At 42.4% G+C, this 27,076-nt stretch overlaps 1 protein-coding gene across 1 annotated transcript in view; it reads left to right on the forward strand.

Annotated features, from left to right (window-relative positions):
- Positions 1 to 1,899: 1,899 nt before the first annotated feature.
- The window catches only part of LOC118364978 (protein kinase C alpha type), a 251,842-nt gene continuing 226,665 nt past the window's right edge, over positions 1,900 to 27,076 (forward strand). The window contains exons 1-2 of the mRNA XM_035746840.2: positions 1,900 to 3,388; positions 4,148 to 4,179. Coding sequence (XP_035602733.2) covers positions 3,222 to 3,388; positions 4,148 to 4,179 — 199 coding nt within the window. The 5' untranslated portion in view covers positions 1,900 to 3,221. The remainder of the gene's footprint in view (positions 3,389 to 4,147; positions 4,180 to 27,076) is intronic.

Consider the following 27,076-nt stretch of genomic DNA (forward strand, 5'->3'; position numbering starts at 1 on the left):
GCCTGGATATCTGAAAAAAAAAAAAAGAGTACGATTAATGAAATTTGTTCTAGTCCACAGCATTATCACAGACTCAGCCCCTGGGTACCTATCCAAATATTTTTCATTTGTTAGTGATGTTCTCCAGCCTAATACGAGAGGCAAAGACTAATATTCACTGTTTTAAATATAAAAAGAGTCTATCGGGTAAGAACGCATTTTAATATACCATCATTGTTGAGTGGAACAGACTACCACAGTAACTCAAAGCCATACCAACCATAACCACTTTTTTAAAGAATGTCAAAATCTGGCTAATGTGGAAACAGTAGAACATTTTTTGTCTGTATCTATGTATGAATCTATTTGTGTACGTACACTACCAGTCAACAGTTTTAGAAGGCCTACTATTTCAAGAGTTTTTCATTATTTTTACTATTTTCTACATTGTAGAATAATAGTGAAGACATCAAAACTATGATATAACACAAATGGCATCATGTAGTAACCACAAAAGTGTTATATATTTTATATTTGACATTCTGTAAAGTAGCCATCCTTTGCCTTGATGACAGCTTTGCACACTCTTGGTGGCATTCTCTCAACCTGCTTCATGAGGTAGTCACCTGGAAGGCATTTCAATTAACAGGTGTGCCTTGTTAAAAGTTCATTTGTGGAATTTCTTTCCTTCTTAATGCATTTGAGCCAATCAGTTGTGTTGTGGCAAGGTAGGGGGGTATGCAGAAGATAGCCCTATTTGGTAAAAGACCAAGTCCATATTATGGCAAGAACAGCTCAAATAAGCAAAGCGAAACGACAGTCCATCATTACTTTAAGACATGAAGGTCAGTCAATAGGGAAAATGTCAAGAACTTTGAATGTTTCTTCAAGAGCAGTCACAAAAACCATCAAGCGCTATGATGAAACTGGCTCTCATGAGGACCGCCACAGAAATGGAAGACCCAGAGTTATATCTGCTGCACAGGATAAGTTCATGAGAGTTACCAGCCTCAGAAATTGCAGCCCAAATAAATGGTTCACAGAGTTCAAGTAAGACACATCTCAACATCAACTGTTCAGAGGAGACTGTGTGAATCAGGCCTTCGTGGTCAAATTGCTGCAAAGAAACCACTAATAAAGGTCACCAATAAGAAGAAGAGACTTGTTTGGGCCAAGAAATATGAGCAATGGACATTAGACCAGTGGAAATTTGTCCTTTGGTCTGGAGTCCAAATAGGAGATTTTTGGTTCCAAACGCCATGTCTTTGTGAGAGACGTGGTGTGGGAGAACGGATGATCTCTGCATGTGTATTTCCCACCATAAAACAATTCAAGGTTCACATTCAAGGTTCAGAATTCAAGGTTCACTTAACCAGCATGGCTACCACAGCATTCTGCAGCGATACGCCATCCCATCTGGTTTGCACTTAGTGGGACTATCATTTGTTTTTCAACAGGACAATGACCAAGGACACCTCCAGGCTGTGTAAGGGCTATTTTACCAAGGAGGAGAGTGATGGAGTGCTGCATCAGATGTCCTGGCCTCCATAATCCCCAGACCTCAATGAAATTGAGATGGTTTGGAATGAGTTGGACCGCAGAATGAGGGAAAGACAGTCAACAAGTGCTCAGCATATGTGGGAACTCGCTCGAGGCTGTTGGGAAAGCATTCCCGGTGAAGCTGGTTGAGAGAATGCCAAGAGTGTGCAAAGCTGTCATCAAGGCAAAGGGTGGCTATTTGAAGAATCTCAAATATAAATATACATTTGATTGGTTTAACACTTTTTTGTTTACATTATTCCATGTCTTATTTCATAGCTTTGATGTTTTCACTATTATTCTGCAATGTAGAAAATAGTAAAAATAAAGAAAACCCCTTAAATGAGTAGGTGTTTTAACTTTTGACCGGTAGTGTATTTGTGTAAAAAAGAAAATAGGTACCACAGTGGAAATACGTTTTTAATTGACAAAACAATCAATCAATCAATCAATCAATCCAAACTGTGCCGTGGCAATTTGATGAACGGAAACACAAAAAGGTTTAATGACATTCAGAGATTGTCAAACCAAGCCTTCTATACTGGGTAAACCTACAAGATAGGGAGGGATATATTTTCAGTTTTCCGGGATAGACATGGTCTATTTATTGTGGTGTTGAATACGCAAACCATGATATTGAAGCGCCTGAGGTTGGTACGCTTTGTTTATTGGTTATGTGATGCACAGATACACAGAAACCTGTTGGTGGGAAATCCGTTACATATATTTTATATAATTCTAAATATGACATCAAAATGTTGATAATCTGATTTCCCGCTAGCTTGATCATTGTCTTCAGTTGACTCTGATCATAGTGTAAGCCTAATGAAATAGGAAGAGAGAGTGGGCTCGTCTGTGGTGGTCGGCGAACCCTCAGTCGTTGACTGTGCCACAAAAGAACGCTGAAGTGCAAAGTCAATATCCACGTTTATAAACACAGGTGTCGCTACACTGCCCTACATAGGCAAAACACAGTAACCACGAATTTGGTAAAAAAAAAACATTTGCTCTGTTGTAATAGACAGGTATTATCTGATTAATGTGGTATTTGTTATTCTGTCAGGAAACTAAGCCAGTTGATCAGAATATATCATGGTGTATAAGAAATTGCTCTCTGTCTAAACAGGCAAAGACTTCGAAGTCAGATTTTGCAGTAAAAACAACTGTGTTGCCTTTGTAGGGCAGTATTGTTATTTGTGATCGTAAACATTAGACCCCCCACAGTAAATGTTGAACCGTCCCTAAATACTTCAGAACAAATTAAATTAATTAAATTAATTAGGCGAAATTGCTACTCATTTTGGGTGCCGGCTCTGTTTTCATTTAGGTGCAGGAACTCCAAAAGAAACACATTTGAGCCAAGTCAAGCACTGACTACGATATGACTGAGATGTCGTTTCACTTCAAATAACTCGGTTGAACCCAAACATGTGCCAGTATTTTTTACGCCACTGGATGACGCTCCAATCTTCCAAATTCCCAATAGCCCTCCCTCCAGGCGATTCATTGGTGACGTCAGCTCAAGTGAAAGACGGAAGCAAAGCGCTCATTGTGGAGCCGTCAGTAAAAGTAGTTGTAGCGACAGCTTGGGAAAGCTCATACAGTGTGGTCGCCTCTCCTGCTCAGTGGCAACATTTGATTGAATAGGTAGATATACACATTAGATAGAGAGGAATAACGTTGCTCTTTTTGTGTGTGTGACTATGGCTGATGTTACGCAATTCAACGAGGGGACCGGGGACTTCGCGAAAGGGTTCGCTCGTAAAGGAGCGTTGAGGCAGAAGAACGTCCATGAAGTGAAGGACCACAAATTCACTGCGAGGTTCTTCAAGCAGCCGACTTTTTGTAGCCACTGCACCGACTTTATCTGGTAAGCGCCTTTCCCCTCTCCAGACGGCCTCTGCCTGTTGAACGTTTGAGAACTCCGCTGTCTTCTCAACCAGCTATTCGGTTGTCACTTTCCCTACATAGCGAACTGTGCTGCACCGTTACGTATACTTTCCTTACTGGAATGGTTGGTCTACCACGCCAAAGCTGGACGTCCTTAAAGCCAACATTTGACTGTAATGTGCCTCAATGCAAGTCCAAAGTAAATGAATCCGTTCTGCCTACGGTGGGCTAGATTCGCCGTGTGCATTGGGGTTGTGACAGCGCGCCTACTTTGATGCTTGTTACAAGTTGTAAAAGTTGTATTTCTCCTAGTCCTCATGTTTTTAATACATATTTTGAAATAACTTACTGCCAACGAGCTATATAGGCTCTTAAACCGAAACACAAGTAACAAGTGGTAACTATTCGGGTGGTTGAAGACCCACCCATGTTGACCAACCTTCCTCTTTTCAAGGTGGTGTGTTTGCTTGACTATGTATTGATAGCTACAGAGATATGTCACCCCGAGTGAGTGAACAAAATGTTACAGTTACGACCTATGGCCGCTAAAATCCTAAGTAATGTGTAATGATCCTTGGGAAACACCTTAAACAGTTTTAGGCTACTTGCTTTTTTGACTCGGAGTCTTGGGAGAAGACTGCTGGTTCTGCTTGATATTACTAACGTGTTTAGGCTAGGTATGTGTCTGTTTCCATGCTATTTGCTATATTTCATTCCTCACTCTCCTCTCTTTTCACAGGGGATTTGGAAAGCAAGGATTCCAGTGCCAAGGTAATGAATGATGTCCACTTACTCAGCTCCAGTCCACCATGCAGTGTATACTCGTGTGTGTGTGTGTGTGTGTGTGTGTGTTGTACTGCATTAATTCAAGAGGACCAGTCAACCTGACTTGCATAGACTAAAGAATGTTGAAATGTGTATTTGAGTTACTTACCTTTCAAAGAGTTTGAGATATACATACGGTAGGAGGTGTTCCCTCTAAACTGCACTGGCAGCTCCCATCAGACTGCAGCATTCATTTATTTTCTTTAAAGGAGCAGTGTTCTAATTTGAGAGGGTCTTGAATAAAACTAAGTAGCCAATAGGCAGAGGGTAGCATAATTTGTCTGATTCTTTGTAATAATGGTATGGGAGTAATAATGCGTGTTATTTTGTAAAGTGGTTTATTGCATCAAAAAAGCACAACATTTTCAATCACCACCTTGTCTAAAGAACAAGTGGAGAAACAGGTTTTTTTTTCAAGTCTCATGGAATGTAGGCCTTCATTGAACACCACACATTGGCTGCTACTGTAGGCTTAACAGCTATTTCCATGTTAAAATGTTATGGGATGCATTTTTCTCCGTTGTTTTTGAGGATAGGCCACTCTGGTAGGCCTACATGATGATCAAATAGCCACAGTAGCTTACTTGGCTAACAGTAAATGAAAGCAGGTACCGCCTCGGTGTTCACAGTAAACGCAAGCCAGAAGTTGCACAGCATTCTCACAACATTGAAGTTTGCGTTGACAAAATAATGTTGCAATTCTTATTGGAGTTACTGTTTGAGTATGATGTCTTCCTTACACACATACAGACACACACACACACACACTGGAATATGAAGTCGTAAATAACAGAAAAGAATGTTTAAAGTATCTGTGACGAAGCACTCAGGTGTAATCACTCAAAGAAAAGGCATGGATAGATGTGACTGTTTTCTGTTTCTGACCTTTTTCCAATCTCATTACCATTTCAAGTCATTTGAAGCAGTTCTTTTAAAAAAAAAACAACGTTATTTATACGTATTTAATAAGCCGATGACTCGCAACTTAGAGACATTGAACTGTCTTTACTCTCCGGGCGATTTTTGTTTTGTTTGAGTCTCAGGAGTTTCTTCAAAATGCACTTTGAGACTTAAATCATCTTAATTGGATTTATGCAGCTAATACTAGGGAATATCTTGACATTTAGTGGTTGTTTGTGTGAAGAATTGATTGTCTGAACTTTTTTTTATTTTTTTTAAATATGGTTATTCTAAATATCAAAGTGAGAACATTTACAATGCACTCCTCAGCTCTTGGAAAGATGAACCTAGTTGTTCTGGGGACTATTTGCTAAACATTAAATGGAGAAATTAATTAGCATACATTATTCCCAGCTGACTGACATTAAATCAAATCACACATGGCAATCTCATGGATGCCAGAGTTCAAATAGGCCTTGTAAAGGAAACAGAAATATGAGATTTTCTCTACAAAACCAAAGCCCTATAGGCCCCTGTCAAAAGTAGTGCACTACATAGGGATTAGGGTGCCATTTGGGACTTAGAATGGTGTACTGTAGCCTGGCAGCTGAATCGGCTTGTGCTTTAACCAGGCTAGGTCAGAGGGGTTAATGGTGTTTGCCAAGTCTCCTTAGTCAGGGTGGGTATGTGTGTCTTCCATGTACCATCAATAATCTCAACCTTCTTGTTTACCGATTCCCATCTTCACAGTACTGTGGGTAAGTGCATTACTCAAACCTGAAGAATATAGGCTTCTAGGCTTCCAGGCTATGTGCTCGTGCTGAGAAAAGCCTAACTTTTGTCTCAAGAAATGTTTTATCAAGCTACCAGTTACCAGGATTTATAAAGGGTAACTCCCCTTAGCCCTCAAGACAGCCTCAATTCGTCATGGCATGCACTCTGCAAGGTGTCGAAAGCATTCCACGGTGATGCTGGCCCGTGTTGACTCCAATGCTTCCCACAGTTGTTTCAACTTGGCTGGATATCCTTTGGGTGGTGGACCATTCTTGATACACACGCAGGAAACTATTGAGTGTGGAAAAACCCAGCAGCGTTGCAGTTCTTGACACACTCAAACCGGTGCGCCTGGCACCTACTACCATACTCTGTTCAAAGGCACGTAAATCTTTTGTCTTACTCATCCACCCTCTGAATGGCGCACATACACAATCCATGTCTCAATTGTCTCAAGGCTTTAAAATCTTTCTTTAACCTGTCTCCTCCCCGTCATCTACGCTAATTGAAGTGGATTTAACAAGTGACATCAATAATGGATCATAGCTTTCACTTGTATTCACTTGGTCAGTCTGTCATGGAAAGAGCAGGTGTTCCTAATGTTTTGTACACTTAGTGTATATTTATGTATTCAGTTTTAGTTTTATAGTTTTAGATGGCAATTATTTTTAAAGGGTAATGTGTTGCCTTGGACATTTACTGACAATAATGCTGCACTAACTCAAGCCAAGTCTTCACTAGCCATATGTTTATTTTGGTTCTAAAAAGCATTGTAGCCTGACCTGAAGATTTTAAATATAATTTAATAGTGTACAATTGTGGTGCTTAGAGATTGTTGTCGTAAGTCCTCGATTGTAAATCCGATTGTAAGCGACTATGGATGAAAGTGTGGGATAAATGACTATTTAACGTGTCTGATATCACAAGACCGTTCTCATGCAGAAAAGAGAAACGACAGCAGCTCCTCATTTTACTGGAGACATCATAAAGGAAGTGGATCATTGCAGTACGTTATCTGCTGTCTTCATCTGTCTAACATTTCTAAAGCTGACAATTAGCTTGGCAGCCAGAGAGAGAAATGTTGGTTCGCTGGAAAAGTTATTTATTTTATTGGAATCAATACTTTTTCTTATTATTTGTAAGCATTTCTTGCATGGATGCACTTCCAATGAACTGGTGTAATACCTGAGGAAAAACCCACTCTCATCCTTTCTCTAGAAGATAGGAAGATGTCCTGCTTTGCTCACATTCTTAAGGAGCAAACACTTCATTAACAACGATACCGGTTGAATGCCAGTTAAGTATGTTGATATGCGCTTAAGTGGTGTCTCTGTCGGATATATGCCATCCTCTGAACATGAATGGTAGTGGAAAGTGGTGATCTTGCCAGCCAGTGCTGAGAGTCCCTGCTTCATGGTAAGTGCTGCTGCTTCAGCCAGCCAGGATGATGTTAACCTGTGATCATTGAGCCGTTGGTTGAATGTGATCCTTTCTGAAAGGTTGTCTCCTGAGAGCTGCTGTTAAATGGCGGCAAAATGCATCCATTTGCTGGAGTACGAGGATAAACACTCTCCAGAGAAGGCTTTTTGATCTCTTGGGGGTTCAGAAGCCCCTCGTCTGGAATATGACTGTTTTTATTGTTGTGGAGTGAGAGAGAGAAAGTGTGTGTGTGTATTAGGGTTGCACATTTTGCGGGAATATTCAGAGATGGACTTTCCGTGGGAATATATGGGAATTAACGGGACTATATGGGAATTAATTGAAATGTATGCTAATTAATATTAATACCATTTAAATGTAGATGTTTTTTTGCATTGGATTTATTTACCATATCATATGTAGACAGAAACATAAAGTAAAAGGTTTATCATAAGTAGACATGATTGCAAATGATTAAATCCTTCCAATAGAAAAAAAATTACAAATAATTTTATTACGGATTGAACTTTAATTAAATGAGTTAGCTCTTCACTTGGGATGAAACATGTATGGAAACAGGTGAATTAACACTCCTCGGTTAGCAGGCTCAAGCAAGCTAAAACCCACATGGTAGCAAAAACTGACTAGCAGAAATTGTTAACAAGTTAGAAATGATTTAAACACTTTGTTGTAGGTTACTATTTACTAGTTAACAAAATAATCATGTATGTCATGTCAAATATATTCACCCCACCTGGTATTGTACTAAAAACTTACCAGAAAGTATGTAGTCCTAGGCTCAGACAGTGTAGTAGTGTGGGCTCAATAGCATCTCAATAGTGTTTAAGATCTTGAGAATCAGCTGTACGTGTGATGGAAGAATGTACTGTGCATGTAGAGGGTTGTAATTCTATTGAATTGGTGATAGTTTAACCAAAATATGCCACAAGACCTAGAATTGCCTTATGTGTATCCACAAAAAAAGTTTCACTGTTATAAGCTAACTTTTTTTGATTAATTTATAAGCAAACTTCCCCAAATTCCAGGGCTTAACTTCCCACAGAAAATTTTTGGAAATGTACTGGAAAGATTCCGACCCTTTGCAACCCTAGTGTGTATACTTGTGTGTGTGTGTGTGTGTTCAGGTTCCTGCATGCATGTGTGTATGTATCCATACATACGGATGTGTGTTGTGTGTCTTGGAGGTGTGATGCACTCAGAGGCGAGGTGATAACGGCCCTGCTATTCAAAAGCTGAAGATCCCACTTAAAAATACCTGTTCTCTCATCAATTATTAACGGGCTCTGTGGAAATGGGGAGGCTCAAGTCAACAAGCAGGGAGGCTTCTATTGAGTAGAGACATGATAAGTCTATCCTGTTGAGCTTTCTGCGCTGGCCTGAAATGAAGTTACATTTGATTTTCTGGAATTTTAAAATGTCTTTCTGGTATTAATTAATTTGTTGGTGTTCAACTATGAACTCGACATACAGTATCTGTGTTTCCAACTTTTGTGAAATCGCTGCTTGCGAGACATTTAAAATGTGCTTGTCATGGGGCGGCAGCGTAGCCTAGTGGTTAGAGCGTTGGACTAGTAACCGGAAGGTTGCGAGTTCAAACCCCCGAGCTGACAAGGTACAAATCTGTCGTTCTGCCCCTGAACAGGCAGTTAACCCACTGTTCCCAGGCCATCATTGAAAATAAGAATGTGTTCTTAACTGACTTGCCTGGTTAAATAAAGGTAAAACTAAAAAAAATATATATATATATATATTGGTCTCCATTGTAAAACCATTAGCTGCCAATCCGCCATGGATCTGCTCGCTCTATTTTGACCACCTAAAGCAAACATGGATGATTAAGAATTCAAGATCTCTTCCTATCGTTTATGGGAAATCCCCAGAGGCTACACAGAGCTTGACGAGTTGTCAGAAACCTTAGCCAACAGAGATATCATATCCACGAGCTAACACTCAACAAGTCTTTTCCTTGGTTTGTAAACCGACACCTCGCGATCACAGTTGAGCTGTGCTGTTGTGTCACTACCATGTTTCTCGCCCTCTCCAATTTATATGTTGAGCAAATGCGACAAAAGTAAAGGTGAGGGGTGACCAAGCCCTCATGTTTACCCAAGTGCAAGTTGTCACTATGTGAGATGGTATCTGTGCCAATTCTTGTTCCCCCTCAAACGATCCTGTTTCTGTGGAATCTAATTCCACAAGTTAACCTGCAGGCATTTGTCTTCATATCCCAATTACATTGGAATTGCTGTTGCCACGTTGTAAACTTGTGCATGGCTCCACACCCAGCCTATATAAACTGTACCATTAAAACATGATGGTAGTCTTTCATCCAAATAGTAGGAATGTTGGTGTTACCGCTAATATTGAATGGAGGAGTTGGCGTAAGCATTCTATTGCTGGTTATTGGCCCAATTGAACATTTAAGCCCATCTAGGCACATCGTATACTGTACCTAAGCGTATATAAATTGATTCTAAACTGAAATGACCATTGAGAAGTCACCTGCTTTTAGATCTTACTGGCAGGCTTGTCCAAATATTGAAACCATGTTAAAACAACCATAAAACCATTGGCTTCAAAACGACGTACCTCAGATGGGTTTTTACGTGTTTCTCTCTACTACTACTACTACTACTACTACTTCTCTTCCATTATGTTTGGAGTATGGATGGAGAAATGAAGCCCAGGGAATAGTGTCTTCGTGGATGGTCTGAAGGGTTGATGGAAGGGTTGAATGGGGTCTCCTTTGACAGGTGGTAGTGGAGTTTACCCGACGCCTTCCAATGGTCTGTGGTTGCTGAGAGTGGACGAATAATAGGTTTCTTCGTGTGAGAGGAGCAATCTCCTGTGTCTAGGGACATGTAGGGAACATGAATGAGATATGTGTGGATGGACAGTGTAATGGTGCCACAAAATTGAGTTTTTTTTCTTTTCTTTCTCTCTCTCTCATTTGAAATTAAACAGTCCAAATGAGGTTAGATCAGTCCAGACACAACATGTTATGAAATACCTGAACAAATGTAGACAAATTGAGGTCCTGCATATTTACATATAGCAAAGGTTTCAAAGTCATGTTCCCTCTATTTAAAACGACTTAACACAACCACTAACCAGGATAATTGTCACACAGTGTACCACAGACAAACCAAGCCGGTGTGTCTCTGTTCACCTTCATTGTGTTTGCAGACATGCTTAACCATGTTCAAACCAAGCATTGACCCGGAGGAGACGTGATAACACACTCCCTCCCGGTTCCCTGGAACCTCCCCTCACCCCTTTTTTTTGATGAACAGTGTCCTCTCAAGCCCGCTCTCAGATCAAGCTCCTGTGCTCCGGGCTTGTTTAGACAGTGCCAAGGGGAATCCTTCTGCATATCCTGTGTTGACGGAGGACGGAAAGGTCAACTCTACCCTGTGTCTTTACTTTCCCCCGCAGTCCACCAGGTGTGTATTCTAGTCCTCCCATCTCCCATAGGTACCGAGGACTCCCATCTCCCATAGGTACCGAGGACTCCCATCTCCCATAGGTACCGAGGACTCCCATCTCCCATAGGTACCGAGGACTCCCATCTCCCATAGGTACCGAGGACTCCCATCTCCCATAGGTACCGAGGACTCCCATCTCCCATAGGTACCGAGGACTCCCATCTCCCATAGGTACCGAGGACTCCCATCTCCCATAGGTACCGAGGACTCCCATCTCCCATAGGTACCGAGGACTCCCATCTCCCATAGGTACCGAGGACTCCCATCTCCCATAGGTACCGAGGACTCCCATCTCCCATAGGTACCGAGGACTCCCATCTCCCATAGGTACCGAGGACTCCCATCTCCCATAGGTACCGAGGACTCCCATCTCCCATAGGTACCGAGGACTCCCATCTCCCATGGGTACCGAGGACTCCCATCTCCCATGGGTACCGAGGACTCCCATCTCCCATAGGTACCGAGGACTCCCATCATCTCCCATGGGTACTCCCATGAGGACTCCCATCTCCCATGGGTACCGAGGACTCCCATCTCCCATGGTACCGAGGACTCCCATCTCCCATGGGTACCGAGGACTCCCATCTCCCATGGGTACAATTTGTAAGTCGCTCTGGATAAGGAAATGACTTAAATGTAATGTTAAATGTACCCTCCCATCTCCCATAGGTACCGAGGACTCCCATCTCCCATGGGTACCGAGGACTCCCATCTCCCATGGGTACCGAGGACTCCCATCTCCCATAGGTACCGAGGACTCCCATCTGCCTTCCCCGTGTTTTGAAGTTTGTTTCTCAGCAGTAAAGATTTTTTTTGTTTTGAGCAGGTCTCGCTTTCTATTGCTGTAACGTCTAGTTTCAGAGAGACCGGTTTTTAGGTCTAGTTCTGGATTTAAAACATTCTCAATGGAGATTCTCCATCCGTAGTACTATTTAGTGCGGGACTAGGCCTAATCTGTGTCCGAGAAACCTTTCCTTAGTATCCAAAACCCTTTTTACGGCTTCCGTGCGTAGGTAGGTAGTTTGTTATGGGGGAACTACAGAACTCCTCATGTAACTAGTGGGTCCCGTGGGTCCCGTTTCATCTATCAGACTCTCTATGCTTAACATAGACAGAACCTGTACTATGCCATTACTTCTGCAAGGTACAGTTCATTTTTTTTTGGTTTTTGTATTTATTACTGACTCTTTGTTATAGTGTAGAGTTTACAAATGTTTTGACCAAGACGAGTGACTGACAGAACGTGTGCTGATATGCTCTGACGCGTTGCATAATCATTGGCATCACTCCCAATTATGTGAAAGCGTCTGCTGCATAGACGGAGGTTTACTTTCATGAAAACCGTGTTTTTGGAACAATCGAACCTCAATGGGTTATGGTTTGATTATCCTTCCATGGTGCTGTCTTCATTGTAAATCCTCTGGAGGATTCCATGTACTCTTTCCCCACCATATTTCCCCTGGGTTTAATAGGCCTTGTCTACTCTATAATGAATGCCATCTCTTCCTTGGGGACGTGTGGTGGCTTTATCACAAAGTCCACCTGGAATCAACGTTAACGGACAGTGTTGGTAACAGTCAGCGAAGGCAGGGTTAGAGGGAGAATTTGCCATAAACAAACCCGCTGCTGACACCAGTCGACAGGCAAAGGCCAACTGTGTCAACCAACCAGGGTTATGTGATTTATGCTGGCACTGTGGATTACCAAACACATTGCCCTGGGCGATGCCTATAGGCTTTGGTGGACCCAGCGCATTGCCTCGGAGGCTGTGGATTGGTTTCTTTCACAATAGGGCTCTCATCCCCTGGGCTGAGTGCCAGAGAGCTTGGCCGCTCCGGTGCACTCTGCCATGGGTAGAGCACATGTAACCTCCCCCTCTCTCTCGCTCCTCATTCTCTCCATTCCACCGCATCCTAAGGGACATGATCAGTAAAGCCCTCGGTTAGCGCCAGGCTCATTCTTCATGTACTCTGAAAGCTGAGGTCATGACCTTGAATTCTACCCAAGCTGATTTAGCTGCTGCTCATCACAATAGTGAAAGAGAATACAGTGAGGGCTGCTAGTAGAGTTTGTGTGTGTGTGGCTCTGTCTGTCTCTGTCTATCGGGTTAGTCATCCAATCCACTCTGATGGCAGGGGTAACCGGGCAGATTAAAGGGATGATGTGAATACGCTGTCCCCGGGAGTAAAACCGCTTAACCTCCTAAACCTTCCATTGGCACAGCCTCTAGATCCTCCATCCACCTTAGGACACACACACACACACACAACATAGACAATCCCTCGTTTCCAGCCCACGTATGCACAGACACAACAGCACCCCTGGCCCCTAGGGCTGAGCAGAAAGAATGGAACAGAGCGATTTACTCCATTACCCTGAGAGCTATTACAGTGCAACAGCTGGATATCTAGGCTCATATTGAACCCCTCAACCACACTTTTCTTTAGTGATAGTTATTAAAATGCAATATATGGACTATGTCTATTCATCAACTCTCCACAACTCACTTTAGTGCCGGGCATTATTAAAAACGCTGTAGACCTATGTGGACTCTCTAATAACATAATACCTCGGTTTGAAAGCGAGGCGTGACGTCATTTCTTCTGTCCATACTAAAGTCAAATGGGCCGTGGGCATACCCGAATGGGCTGAGAGCCAGGCAACAACCAAGCCGGGGTCATTTGGCCCATGCATTAGTAGCCAGGATGCCTGTGTCATGGATTGCCTCTACTTTGTAAATGACTTGCCATCGCCACTGGTTAGTCCAGGGCATTTCCAGGGCTGTGTGGGTGGGTTATGGCTTTAGATCCAACAGAGCTGATGTGTCTGTCTGTCTTTGTGGCCAGGCGGACACGGGGAAAGCCTGCATGGGCGGAGATCCCTTCAAAACAGCCTAAATGCGTCAATACCTCCGCTGTGTGACTTTAAGCTAAACCAGACAGGCAGCACCATGCTGTAACGGGGGATCCCCAGAGAGTTGGACCGATACCCAGCTACCCACACTGACCAGAAATGACCTTACAAGACAAACGGACGTTTTTGGATTTCCGTTAAAACCTCTGTTTTTGACAATGTAGATGTACCGCATCAAGATGAAAGCCATCTATTCATGTTGAATTATTTACTCACTAGGGGAAATGCTTTTTGAAATGTGAACAGGGTACGTTAATATTAGAGTGGCAGTGAAATGTAGCCGTTTTGCGTGCCAAACATGGCCAGATGGGTGACTGTATTTCAGGGCGATATGCTTTCAGACCACCCAAGACATCGCTGTATGAAGTGCAATTGAACATAATCGTGAACCAATGGACTAAGAGCTTCATTGTCTACCTCTGTGCACGTTCATTCAAATCTTGTTCGCCAGAGAATTCCAGCAGGGTTGGAAATGCATCCACTGACACCTGTGTGGCATGAGATAATAGCCCCCCGTTTACTTGCTGATACATGATTGATCCGAGCCGCTTTCGCAGTACGGGGCTTTGAAGTGACTAGGCAAACAATCAAACAAAGAAGACAGCCAGAGCTTTGATGGCAACCCCTGGCGAAAAAGACGGAGTTGTTCAGAATCACTTTTCTCTTGGTCGTCGGCCTGAAATCAAATGTAACGGGTGTTCTTGTTCACATACTTTTCTTCTCGGAGAGCGAATGATGGCGGAAAAGGGAGGAGTAAGTGACAGAAAAGGGAGACTGGAGGAGAATAGACATAAGGCCCTTAGGACTATCACCAGTGTCTACTCCACAGTATGCTTTGTACTCCCGCTACTCCTCCTCTAAGAATAATATTGACAATGTTACCAGATGGCATCGTACACCAGATGACATCATACACCAGATGACATCATACATCGGATGAAAAGCTCCCTTTGCTGGACTATGTTTTTCCACGAGCAAAGTGCAGAAGCTTTCCCACACTAATCCTTAAAGCCAGGTCCTTTGATCTTGTTGCCTTTCCCATTGAGAAGATGCATCTGCACAGTGCAGCTCTCATCCCAAAGGAAAGAGGTTGCTAGGTCTGGACTATGTTTGCTGGGGGACCTTAGTGCTTTTTCTGTCTTACTGTTATGACTTGGCAGGCTGGTCATAACAGAATAAGGTTGACAACACACAGCCACGCCAGTGGGAGAGAAAGCATAAGCATACAGGATGAATGGGTGTGTCGAGTATGTCGTGTGTCCTGATTTGCCAGGTTCCTTGTTCGTTATGCTTCCGCATCACGTCATGTCTTAGAACAGACCTGAGAACAGACCTAAACCGTGTGTTATTCACGGTAATCCACAGGTGCTCATGACTTATTGCTGAAATAGAACCAGATTTAAAAATCCGTAATCAAATATGTATTAAATTGTGCTTTTAAAGCTGCAGCATGTATTGTATGTGAACTGACAAAATTCACATAGAAATATGAGTTATAGATCTGTCACTCTCATTGAAAGCAAGAAGCGGTAGATATATTCTATGTGCGCTGTTTCTAGGCTTCCCGTTTCGTTTTTACATCTTTTACTTTTAAGTTTTGTTCACCAGCTAGAAGCAGCTAAAAATACTATTTTTGGTCATGGAATATAGATTTCACAGCGGTTTAGATGGCACAATGATTCTCTACACTATACTTGCTTTTTTTATCACAAAATGAATTTAGGAGAACTGTTAGAATATTAGCAACCAGGAAATGTCGTAGCGATTTCTGCATAGTGCATCTTTAAGTTGTCAAACTATTACATTTAAGTTGTATTGAACTTAAAGCCTCTAAATTACTTTCAGATACCAAGGTGCTTTCTGGGCCTTTCAATGGCTCTTTTGCTTATCGCTCACCAGTATTGTGTTGTCAGACAAAGAGATGCATTGAAGATGTCATGCAATTTGACTCATGTTTACATGGTCTGGGCTTGCACTAATGTTTGCGGAGCAAAATGACTCTAGGGTAAATAGAACAGAGACACTCCACTCGTGGCAACTAGGGAGACGGACACTTCCTTGTAGCCCTCCAATGTCAACACGTCTTATCCTCTAGATCCATAGGCTCTCTATAGAAAGCACGAATGGGTGCTGTAGCTACTGTATTTGCAACTGTCACTTGAGCCATAATTTACATAACCTTACCTCACTTAGCTCTGCCTTGAATATTGTGACATTTGTATGTAAAAGGGCTTCCTTTAAAGATGCAATATGCAGACAAAATTTGAATAGTTTACCTCATTTCAGTTTGTGACAAAAGAAGCAGTCATTGTCTGCACAATCATTGTACCATCTGAACCACTGTGAAATATCTTTAACAACCAAAAATACTGTGTTTTCAGATGTTTAAAGCTGATGTACAAAACTGAAAGTAAGACGCAAAAACTAAACTTAAAAGAAACCATAGAAATAGATTACATGGAACAGATCTGCCTCTTTAGACTTGCTTTCAATGAAAATAACAGGTCTATAATACACATTTCTATGTGAATTTGGTCTGGTCGCCCAAAATGTTACATATTGTAGCTTTTAAGTAAATTATTGAAGTGTAGGTAAGGCGGCTTACAGCATATCATGCTTCTATTCAGCTGCCTGCTCTAACCGCAGCTTTTACTGCAAATAAAGTGAATTGAATGCTATTTATAGTACGTGGACTACATAAATTTAAGGAGAATCCCTTTAGGATTATGCTCCTGAGATGTGAGCTTATGAGGGGTTTAGCACTCTACTCATGATCAATACCATGAGAAAATCCCTCTCTCGACTCAATGTGAGTCTCTATGAAAACATGGAGTGACACCTGCAAAATGTCCCACATCTGCACGCAGGGCACTTTGATCATCAGCCGTATTTCCATTACACCATTTAACACTGACCCTCCGCCGACCAGATGAACGTGGCAACATCTTCCATTTTCTGGAGCTTCCATACCTACGTCCAATGATCATTGATCTCTGTTGTCCCCGGACCCAGTAAGTCTTTACCAGGCTCTCTCCTGGGGCTTAGCGTCTAATGATGCTCCTCTAGAATGATTCATAGTGGATCAATACAAAGCGTCTCAGAGTAGGAGTGCTGATCTTGGATCAGTTTTTTTGTATTTTAAATCATAACGAATAAGAGGGGTGACCTTTTTTTCCTAGGCCAGCACTCTTACTCTGAGAAGCTTTATAGATACGGGCCCTAGTTAAAAGGATAGCTTGTTTTAATAGGACTCGAACCATCCACTTCATTAAGCTGTTGTGACACATAAAGGGGGAAACTGGAGAGGGGTAAAAATCCCCCCCCCACCCCCACCCCCACCCGTGGGTCCAGGGATATGATGGCTGAGGATCTTTAACACTAGAACAGCTGGGCCTCGAGGGGACCCGTCTTCAACCTAATGAGCAGTCATTCTGACTGCATCATTCTAACAGTGTAATTAATACATTTCATTATTAGAGTACACATTTTTATATCAAATAACACAATGCTTTCATTAGTTTATGCTACTGTAGGCTATATGTAAAAACACAAATTTGAGTGTTCAATCAGTTTGATTTGTGGAGTGCCTTTTGTTACAACCTATGAAACAGAAACGACGTGTGTTTGAACATGGTAACAGCTTCTTTTTATACTGATAAAATGAATACCCCGACCGTGGTCGGCAAGACGCGTGGTCAAATGATGAAAACAACATCCGTAGCCTAAACATCATCATAAGTGTCAAGTGGCCTTGATAAATAGTGAAAACCATCACAAAGCAAAAATGGCATTATAATGAATTGAAGTGTCGATAGGACAGCCGTCCAATTTTGGTCAGCTTGTGCTTTACATTGGGGTGTGTCTGTAGTGCGTAATAGTCTCTCTCTGGTTTCCTCTTCATTGTGTTCCTGTCGTCTTGTCATTCTTCAGCACCGTGGTGCAGTACAAGTGACTGTGCAGGTGTCTTATTTTGTGCAGAGGGAGGGAGAGCTCCGGACTCCCTTTGTTCATTGTGCCAGCAGATGACGGTGAAGATCATACATTTGCCAAAGTAAGGTTCCACAAGCCTCCTTCCCAAATTCTCTGACATTCGCTCACCTGCTGCCCAATGTGGGTATTTTACCCAGATATTGAATACCGTTCACCAGTTACAATTACGCACGCTCTCACTGTATAGCTTACTCCAAGGAGGGCAGAGTACACTGATAAGACCGTTTGGATTCAGTGGACTGATATAGGGTACATACCATTTTTTGAGGGTTATAATTAGAACAGATTGAGCCAATTAAGCTTGACATTAGGAAGGTGTTCCTAATGCTTGGTCTACTCTTATGCCCCCCCATATGGGGTGTTTGAGTACGCTCAGATGTGTGGTCCTTTTATGAGAGTGGGAAGCCATATTGATCTCTTGAACTCAGATCTAAATTGAACTCAGGCTTGTAGTTGCGTGTCATTTAATTTGTGAAATATGTCGGCCTAAATAACTGATAATTCACAACCTTGTATCTTCCACATTATAATCAGAGGGTAAGACATTAGACATGGTCTCAGTTGTAAATGTTCTGTTTCACCGGAGGCCAAAGCTCAAATCCTCAGTATCAGTCAATCGTAGCACTGCGTGTGCCTGACTGTTGTCAATTCCACCGACCCTTTTCATTAATGGTCCTCTATTGAGCTGATCCAGGAACTGCTCTCATCTCGGTTTCATGTATCTGGAGTGGTGTCTAGTGTTCTCAGGTGGTCCTAAGAACCTTTGCCATTGTTCTGCTCCCGTAGTCGATGATGGGAAAGCTGTGTTAGTCTAAGCTTCTGGGAAAAATACTTGGTTTGTGAAATATCGGAAAGCACTGTGGGCGCTTTTGTTGCAGGGAGAGTACATTTTATTAAGTGAAACTGAAAAGAAGGTGAAATGGGTTTTTTATGAGCTAATGTTTTTATTTATTTATTTTTTAACTCCAACGTCATCAAGACTGAATGCTATATCAAAAAGAGACCAGTTGAGGATTAATATCGAAATCCTCTCTATTAATATCTAAATCCTCTCTAAAAGGCTTCACCTTTTCCATAATTTCCTGGAACAAAAATGTTCCTTTAAGCACATTGTTCATCAAGTCCCCGAACATATCACTCTAGCTCCATTTGACAGATTAGATGTACGGCTTGTTCTGGGCTATTGTATGGTTTAGTTTGAAAGCCATCTGAGCATGGTGTACCATTTTTAAAAAATAAAATACAAATTGGTTAGCTGTAACCACTGTAGGGACTAAAGAGGATCGCTATGACTACTGTATTAGGTGCTAACGAGGGCAGCTATGACCACTGTATTAGGCGCTAACGAGGGCAGCTATGACCACTGTATTAGGCGCTAACGAGGGCAGCTATGACCACTGTATTAGGAGCTAACAAGGGCAGCTATGACCACTGTATTAGGAGCTAACGAGGGCAGCTATGACCACTATTAGGAGCTAACGAGGGCAGCTATGGCCACTGTATTAGGAGCTAACGAGGGCAGCTATGACCACTTTATTAGGCGCTAAAGAGAACAGCTGTAACTACTACTGGACCAGGTTGCTCACTTCCTCAGCCTATTACCACACAAGCTACCTAGTTATGAACTGTACTTTAGCTGCTTTGCTGGCAGTGCGATCTGAAGGAAGAATGACAAGACATTGCTTACAATCTCATTACAACATGTGGCATGCCTCGAATACAACTGAATGAAACTCACCAGTCGTAAATGGTATCTCGATATTGGGGAAATGACATCTGGAATGAAAATCATTTCCATGAAAATGGGGCATATGGAGATGTGGAAATAGCCTACAAGGGCATTTATTAGCAATCTGTTTGTAGATAATGCAACGTTGTGGTGAATAATATTCAGCGAACAAGCCTAGAAGATTGAAGCCAATTATGCTTCCCCCGCTTCCAGAAATCACAACGATGCCATTTCCATGTTATCTAAAACTTTGGCCTGTGAGCCTATATGACAACAAGCTGCCAGCCAATTAAGCTAATATTTTTAGCCTGAAAAGTACATATTTGTCAAAGCAAGCCAACCTCGCTCTACCAGTCTGTAGCTGACATTGAGGCTGAGGTGGAGTGATAGTGCTGTTAGAACCATCACTATCTGGTTGACTAGCATAGCATAGTGTAGCCTAGAGTATCATCGTGTTGTCTACAATAGCATTGGCTAGCATAGCGTAGCCTACAGTAGCATAGCGTTGCCTAGCTCGGCACTGCAGTCTGCTCTGTGACATTCCCCAGTATTAGCGGTGACAAAAACCAGGTGCTAATCTGAGCTGCTTCCCCAAACTCCATTAATGACCTGCTAGCACTCTGCTCTGTGTGACAGTGAGGGGCTTTGGGGAGGAACGTCATTGTTGTTGCTGTTGGGGCTGATTTACACCTGTTAGCAAATTCTAGTCCAGCTTTTCTCTCTTTTTGTATCGTGTTCTCTCTCTATTCTCTCTGTTTCACCTCTACCTTTACTTTGGATAATATAGCATGAGCTTTTTACACTTCAATCACAACAGCCTAACACATTTTTCCTGGCATTTTGTTGAACAGATGCTTTTATGCCATTCTCAAAACACTTCAGCTACCCTGTTTAGGGGGTAAATGTCAGACAATTTTATAGACTGTGGTTGTTTTCCCCTTTATTTATTTTACAGTCTCAGTTCTAATCTCACTTCTTGCCCTGATCAGATTGCGAATAGTTGCTTATCTCTGTGTAACTAGGGCCCAGAGTAAAAAAAAAAAAATTCTGGCCAGGTCACATGGTCAAGAACAATTTTTAAGTATAACCATTATGCACTCATTTGCTGATGTTACTCTCTAATCTCCCATCCGTTTATGAAAGGATGCAGGTTTTAATAGATGAGTGCGCCCATCTAATCAGTCATAGAGCTGGCAGCATCGCATGTAACATGGATCCTAGCGCTAAAGGTGTGTTGGACTGTTAGCCCACTTTGCAACTAGGAGGATCAGGATGCTTTCAACATGGAGATATGAAGAGAAATTAGTTATGTAATCCATAGGAGGCGCAGCCGGGCCCTTGGACATTAACACATGGATTAGTGGGGGTATTACTGTCTGAATGCATTACAGGTCTATTAGGTAGATGATGGAGTGCAGACTAATGCACCAGACTCAAAATTACAATGTAATCTGGACTTTAATTGCCTGGATTTTTGTTTTGATAATGTTATAATCTAATGGAAGAAAAAAACGGATTTATCGAGAACAGGAACAGGGTCGAGTTGAATCTTTTTTTAAAAATCCTATAATCCCATTTTAGTAGGGATGATATGGTACAGTGTAATGCATTGGTAAGAGGCTGTTCTTATTGTTGTGTCTGCTACACAGATTATTTTCTTTGGAAATGATGGTGTTAAGCAGCCACAGACAGCATACAGACTGCCATGTCAAAAGAGTATGCAGTGAAAAGTATAAGCACTTGTCAAAGATCCTTCTATTATGTGATATAGGCCTACATGCATAGTGTTTGTGCAAACAGCATTCATTCGACTCAGTGGGAGTTATTCTCATTGTGTGGTTGCTATGTTTTTTTTAGTCTGCTTTATTGTTGAAACACTCCAGGCTCTCAGAGGAAGGATATATTTCTGGGGGGGGGGGGTGTTTTCTAGGGCTTTTTTCCATTTTTTTTCATATTAAATCACTGTGACAGCCTCTGCTTTGCAGTAATTTCCTTTTTCAAACCTTAAAGAGAAATAGAATTTGCAGCAGTTTTTGTACCTTGTTTTTAAAGGCCTGGGGGGCTTCTTCTCTTCCGATGTGGCACTATCCATTTGGACATGATCCTGGAGCTTGTTATCTCTGCATCTGTGATATGTGCACTATGGTTGCCAAGGCAGCGGGCTTGGCTGGTCCAGGTTGAAAGTGGTTGAGTCATAAATGGCACCCTTTTCCCTATATAGTGCACTACTTTTGACCAGTGCCCACTATGTAGGGAATAGGGTGCCATTTGCGACGCAAGCAGTGTGTCCTCCCAACTGGTACTCCGAAGAGACAAGCCTATAGTGAGAATATAACTCTCTGTTCAACTTGACAACACTGCAAATGCATGGCATTTTCACTCCAACATAGAACATATGATGATTTTATTGATCACAGTCATAGAGAGTCGTAATTCTGAAATCCGCCTGCTTGCAGGTCTGAGAACATTTGATTGTTTCCCAGGAAGCATTGCGTCCTAGACCATTTCTCATTTCACGAATTTCCAATCCCGACTTTCCATCTGAAAAGGACCGTATTATGGAACCAAATTCTTGTTGTTGTGAAGGTTGAAATAGGTAAAGTGGCATCGGTAGACACTTCGGTAGCAAGTTTGCGGTCAGCACAATGTCCACCTATTATTGTCAGGAATTGAAAAATTCCTCTCTGAATTTGAATTGAAATGTCAAGTTGTCTTTATTAGTTGAGCTGCGATTTGAGGCAGCAGCTGCCTCCATCCTTTTAGAGCCAATATCATTGTGTGTGGATTGATGCACACTCTCTTTGCTGCATGGCCTTAAGGGAGACAATATTTGCAAGTCTATTGACATTTTCTCCATTGTGCAACCACAACTCTGACGAACTGCAGCTATTCTCAAACATACACTTAAAACCAATAGAAATACTGCAATTGCTGTCTTCCAAGTTTTCATTTGAGTCCTATGGTTCATGAACTTAACATTGCGATTTTAGAAAATGAGGTAAAGTCCGCATTCAGCTTTATACACATTTGAAAGCATCAATGTGTTATTATCAGGCTTCACATATTCAATTGAATTCTTGTTTTCGGTCACAGCGAGTACTGCTCTATGCATACATTCAACGTCAATAGTCTCTCGCTCTTGACTTTTACTGAAAACCCGCTCTCGGAAAACCTTACCGAATAACCATCAACCCATTCTCCTGTTATTTCCGTGAGAACTCTGCCTCTCTTCCCACTGCCAATGTCTCCAGCCCAATCTAACGGGCTAAACGCTTCAGCCTTGATTTTTAAACTATCACACTGCGCCCGGACAACACGCAGGGGTGGGGGGGGGTGAGATGGAGACGTTTCTGCGTGAGGTGGAACCATTCCCTCTGAGCCATGGCGTTTTGTGGAGCTGCTGATTGGATCTGTCGCACTGCTCAAAACCTCACGCCCCAATGACTCCAGTGGAAATGAAGCCAGGGTCAAATCTCCGTTCAACCTATGAATACCATTTTTTTTTTTTAGTTTTATTAAGATTCGTGTGATCCTGGTTTTGATTACTGCAGAGTAGAATGTGTCAGTGATGGATATATGAAGAGATCAACACATTCTGCTCACACAGGGCGGCGCACAATTGGCCCAGCGTCGCCTGGGTTAGTGTCGGGCCGGGGTAGACCGTCATTGTAAATATGAATTTGTTCTTAACTGACTTGCCTAGTTAAATAGAGGTAAACAAATATATATATATATAAAATATATATACAGTGCCTTGAGAAAGTATTCGGCCCCCTTGAACTTTGCGACCTCTTGCCACATTTCAGGCTTCAAACATAGATATAAAGATATACAACTGTATTTTTTTGTGAAGAATCAACACAATCATCAAGTGGAACAACATTTATTGGATATTTCAAACTTTTTTAACAAATCAAAAATGGAAAAATTGGGCGTGCAAAATTATTCAGCCCCTTTACTTTCAGTGCAGCAAACTCTCTCCAGAAGTTCAGTGAGGATCTCTGAATGATCCAATGTTGACCTAAATGACTAATGATGATAAATACAATCCACCTGTGTGTAATCAAGTCTCCGTATAAATGCACCTGCACTGTGATAGTCTCAGAGGTCCGTTAAAAGCGCAGAGAGCATCATGAAGAACAAGGAACACACCAGGCAGGTCAGTTCTTCACTGTTGTGAAGAAGTTTAAAGCCGGATTTGGATACAAAAATATTTCCCAAGCTTTAAACATCCCAAGGAGCACTGTGCAAGCGATAATATTGAAATGCAAGCGATAATATTGAAATGGAAGGAGTATCAGACCACTGCAAATCTACCAAGACCTGGCCGTCCCTCTAAACTTTCAGCTCATACAAGGAGAAGACTGATCAGAGATGCAGCCAAGAGGCCCATGATCACTCTGGATGAACTGCAGAGATCTACAGCTGAGGTGGGACACTCTGTCCATAGGATAACAATCAGTCGTATATTGCACAAATCTGGCCTTTATGGAAGAGTGGCAAGAAGAAAGCCATTTCTTAAAGATATCCATAAAAAGTGTTGTTTTAAAGTTTGCCACAAGCCACCTGGGAGACACACCAAACATGTGGAAGAAGGTGCTCTGGTCAGATGAAACCAAAATTGAACTTTTTGGCAACAATGCAAAACGTTATGTTTGGCGTGAAAGCAACACAGCTCATCACACTGAACACACCATCCCCACTGTCAAACATGGTGGTGGCAGCATCATGGTTTGGGCCTGCTTTTCTTCAGCAGGGACAGGGAAGATGGTTAAAATTGATGGGAAGATGGATGGAGCCAAATACAGGACCATTCTGGAAGAAAACCTGATGGAGTCTGCAAAAGACCTGAGACTTGGATGGAGATTTGTCTTCCAACAAGACAATGATCCAAAACATAAATCAAAATCTACAATGGAATGGTTCAAAAATAAACATATCCAGGTGTTAGAATGGCCAAGTCAAAGTCCAGACCTGAATCCAATCGAGAATCTGTGGAATGAACTGAAAACTGCTGTTCACAAATGCTCTCCATCCAACCTCACTGAGCTCGCTGTTTTGCAAGGAGGAAAGGGAAAACATTTCAGTCTCTCGATGTGCAAAACTGATAGACATACCCCAAGCGACTTACAGCTGTAATCGCAGCAAAAGGTGGCGCTACAAAGTATTAATTTAAGGGGGCTGAATAATTTTGCACGCCCAATTTTTCAGTTTTTGATTTGTTAAAAAAGTTTGAAATATCGTTCCACTTCATGATTGTGTCCCACTTGTTGTTGATTCTTCACAAAAAAATACAGTTTTATATCTTTACGTTTGAAGCCTGAAATGTGGCAAAAGGTCGCAAAGTTCAAGGGGGCCGAATACTTTCGCAAGGCACTGTAGGTTACTACTAACACGGTAGTAGTTCATGTTCTATACATATTGCAGTTAGGTATGTAATTATTAAACGACGCAAAGTAAATGAGCATATAAAGTACATTCAGTAGATTTGCACTCGTCAGACAGCGCATTGGATTTGCGCCATTGTAGAAGCACACTGGATTTGCGCCATTGTAGAAGCACACTGGATTTGCGCCATTGTAGAAGCACACTGGATTTGCGCCATTGTAGAAGCACACTGGATTTGCGCCATTGTAGAAGCACACTGGATTTGCGCCATTGTAGAAGCACACTGGATTTGCGCCATTGTAGAAGCACACTGGATTTGCGCCATTGTAGAAGCACACTGGATTTGCGCCATTGTAGAAGCACACTGGATTTGCGCCATTGTAGAAGCACACTGGATTTGCGCCATTGTAGAAGCACACTGGATTTGCGTCTACGCGCGACACAACTGAATCAGTAGTGGAGATGTTACACACGTCTCTGTGTTTTTTTAAGTCAACTTTGTGACATGGAAAGTGAGAGATTTGCATATTGCAGGAGTATGAAACGGGTAAGGCTTTCAGGAAGACGTTGAACAACAACGTTCACCTGGCAGGTTGTTTGGCACAGCGTGCTGTGGCGAGAGTGGAACCTAGTGTTTTATAGATGTGTCCGTGAGGTGAAATTTCGATCTTGTTTTCGCTCACCTCCCTGACCGCAGAACATCATATCACTCCCACTCCAGCAGGGAAACTGAACTGAGCCTTTGTTTGTTTCTGGACTTAGTGCCACGCTTTGTAACAACGGATAATGTATGATTTGCAAAAGTTACTACATTTTTGCATTCACAGGCTTATGTGGCATGGGGTTTTTAAGAGTTTGGATCTGCATCCAACGTCTATTTACCTCTCTGTGGGTTGGCAAAGGGCCAAATGCAACCGTCTTACAGTCTGAATTGACGATATCAAATGCTTGTTGGATTTGATGAACTCCGTTGCATGCTCCAGTGGTTCCACCCCATTTCATACCAACTCAAATCGTTTACAGGCCTAATTCATGGCAATGTCAACCACAGACTAGATACTGCACTCTGAGTCATACATGCACCTGATAACTGGTACGAGTCAGAAAGGTTACAGTGGGAAGTGTTGTAGGTTGTTTTTGCCATGTTGTTTCCTGTGGTGTTTCTCATGTGCGCCTGCCTGCCTGCCTGCTCGGTGCACTGCTCCAGGGACTCTGCAGAAAGTGTTCATCGGGTCGGTGACTATTAGTCGAGGTAACCTAACCGCTGCCTGCCCTCCTCAATCCTCACTGTTGTTTACTGTCTCTGGTCTTTTAATCCTGCTTAATCTCTCAGCTAGAGCATTAAACTGGGTGCAGTACATAGTTGGAACCTGGATACTATTACGGGGCGGTTGCTTCCGCCAAAAAGGGAGGGGCGAAATCGGCCACCTCCGTGTACTGTATTGGCGATTCCGTCAGCAGTCGCTGTGTTTTTGTCTAAAAATGCATCTCTGAATCGTGCTGACGAAGATAAGACGAGGCGGGTTTAGGAAGCAAACTCTGGTAGATTAAGGTGTTTACACACACTAATGCATGCGCGCGCCCACACGCACAGACACACACACACACACACACACACACACACACACACACACACACACAGATCCCTCTTGTCTGAGAGACTTACCGTGGGCCTAGAGGGTGTGGTTGCAGCGTTTTGTTGAACTTAATTAAGGTAGGGAGTCGGGATTCGTAGCGCTATCACGGCTCAGCGTCGTCCCGCGGCTCGTTTGCTAATCCCAGACAGCTCTGAGAGGGGGTCGTAAAGTAGAGCCATTTTATATTCATTAAAACGCATCCCCTCTAACATGCAAGTGCACGTGAGAACAGTGTCACACACACTTTCTAACACTAGACTACACCAATAACGAATACCCTTACATGTCAAACTATTAGTCAAAACCCAAATGGGAATGTATACCCATCTTTACTTTGTTGACTCATTTTCCTCAGAGAGACAAAACAGGAAATGAGATGGATCCTGTTGTGACTCACCTGTAGCCTGGATGGGGTCTACAGGGTCTCTAAAAGCAACGATGTAGTATTACTGCAGATGGGGCTCTTGAGTTTGTCCCTAGTCAGGTCACATGGTCATAGGAGGCATGGCGTTGACCATACAGGAAGAACTGCAGAGAAGGATGTTTTTGTGTTGAGTATTTCTGTTCGTCTGTCCTCCTTGCAGCCT

The sequence above is a fragment of the Oncorhynchus keta genome, chromosome 32 (genome assembly GCF_023373465.1).
Source record: "Oncorhynchus keta strain PuntledgeMale-10-30-2019 chromosome 32, Oket_V2, whole genome shotgun sequence".
Taxonomy (NCBI): Eukaryota; Metazoa; Chordata; class Actinopteri; order Salmoniformes; family Salmonidae; genus Oncorhynchus; species Oncorhynchus keta.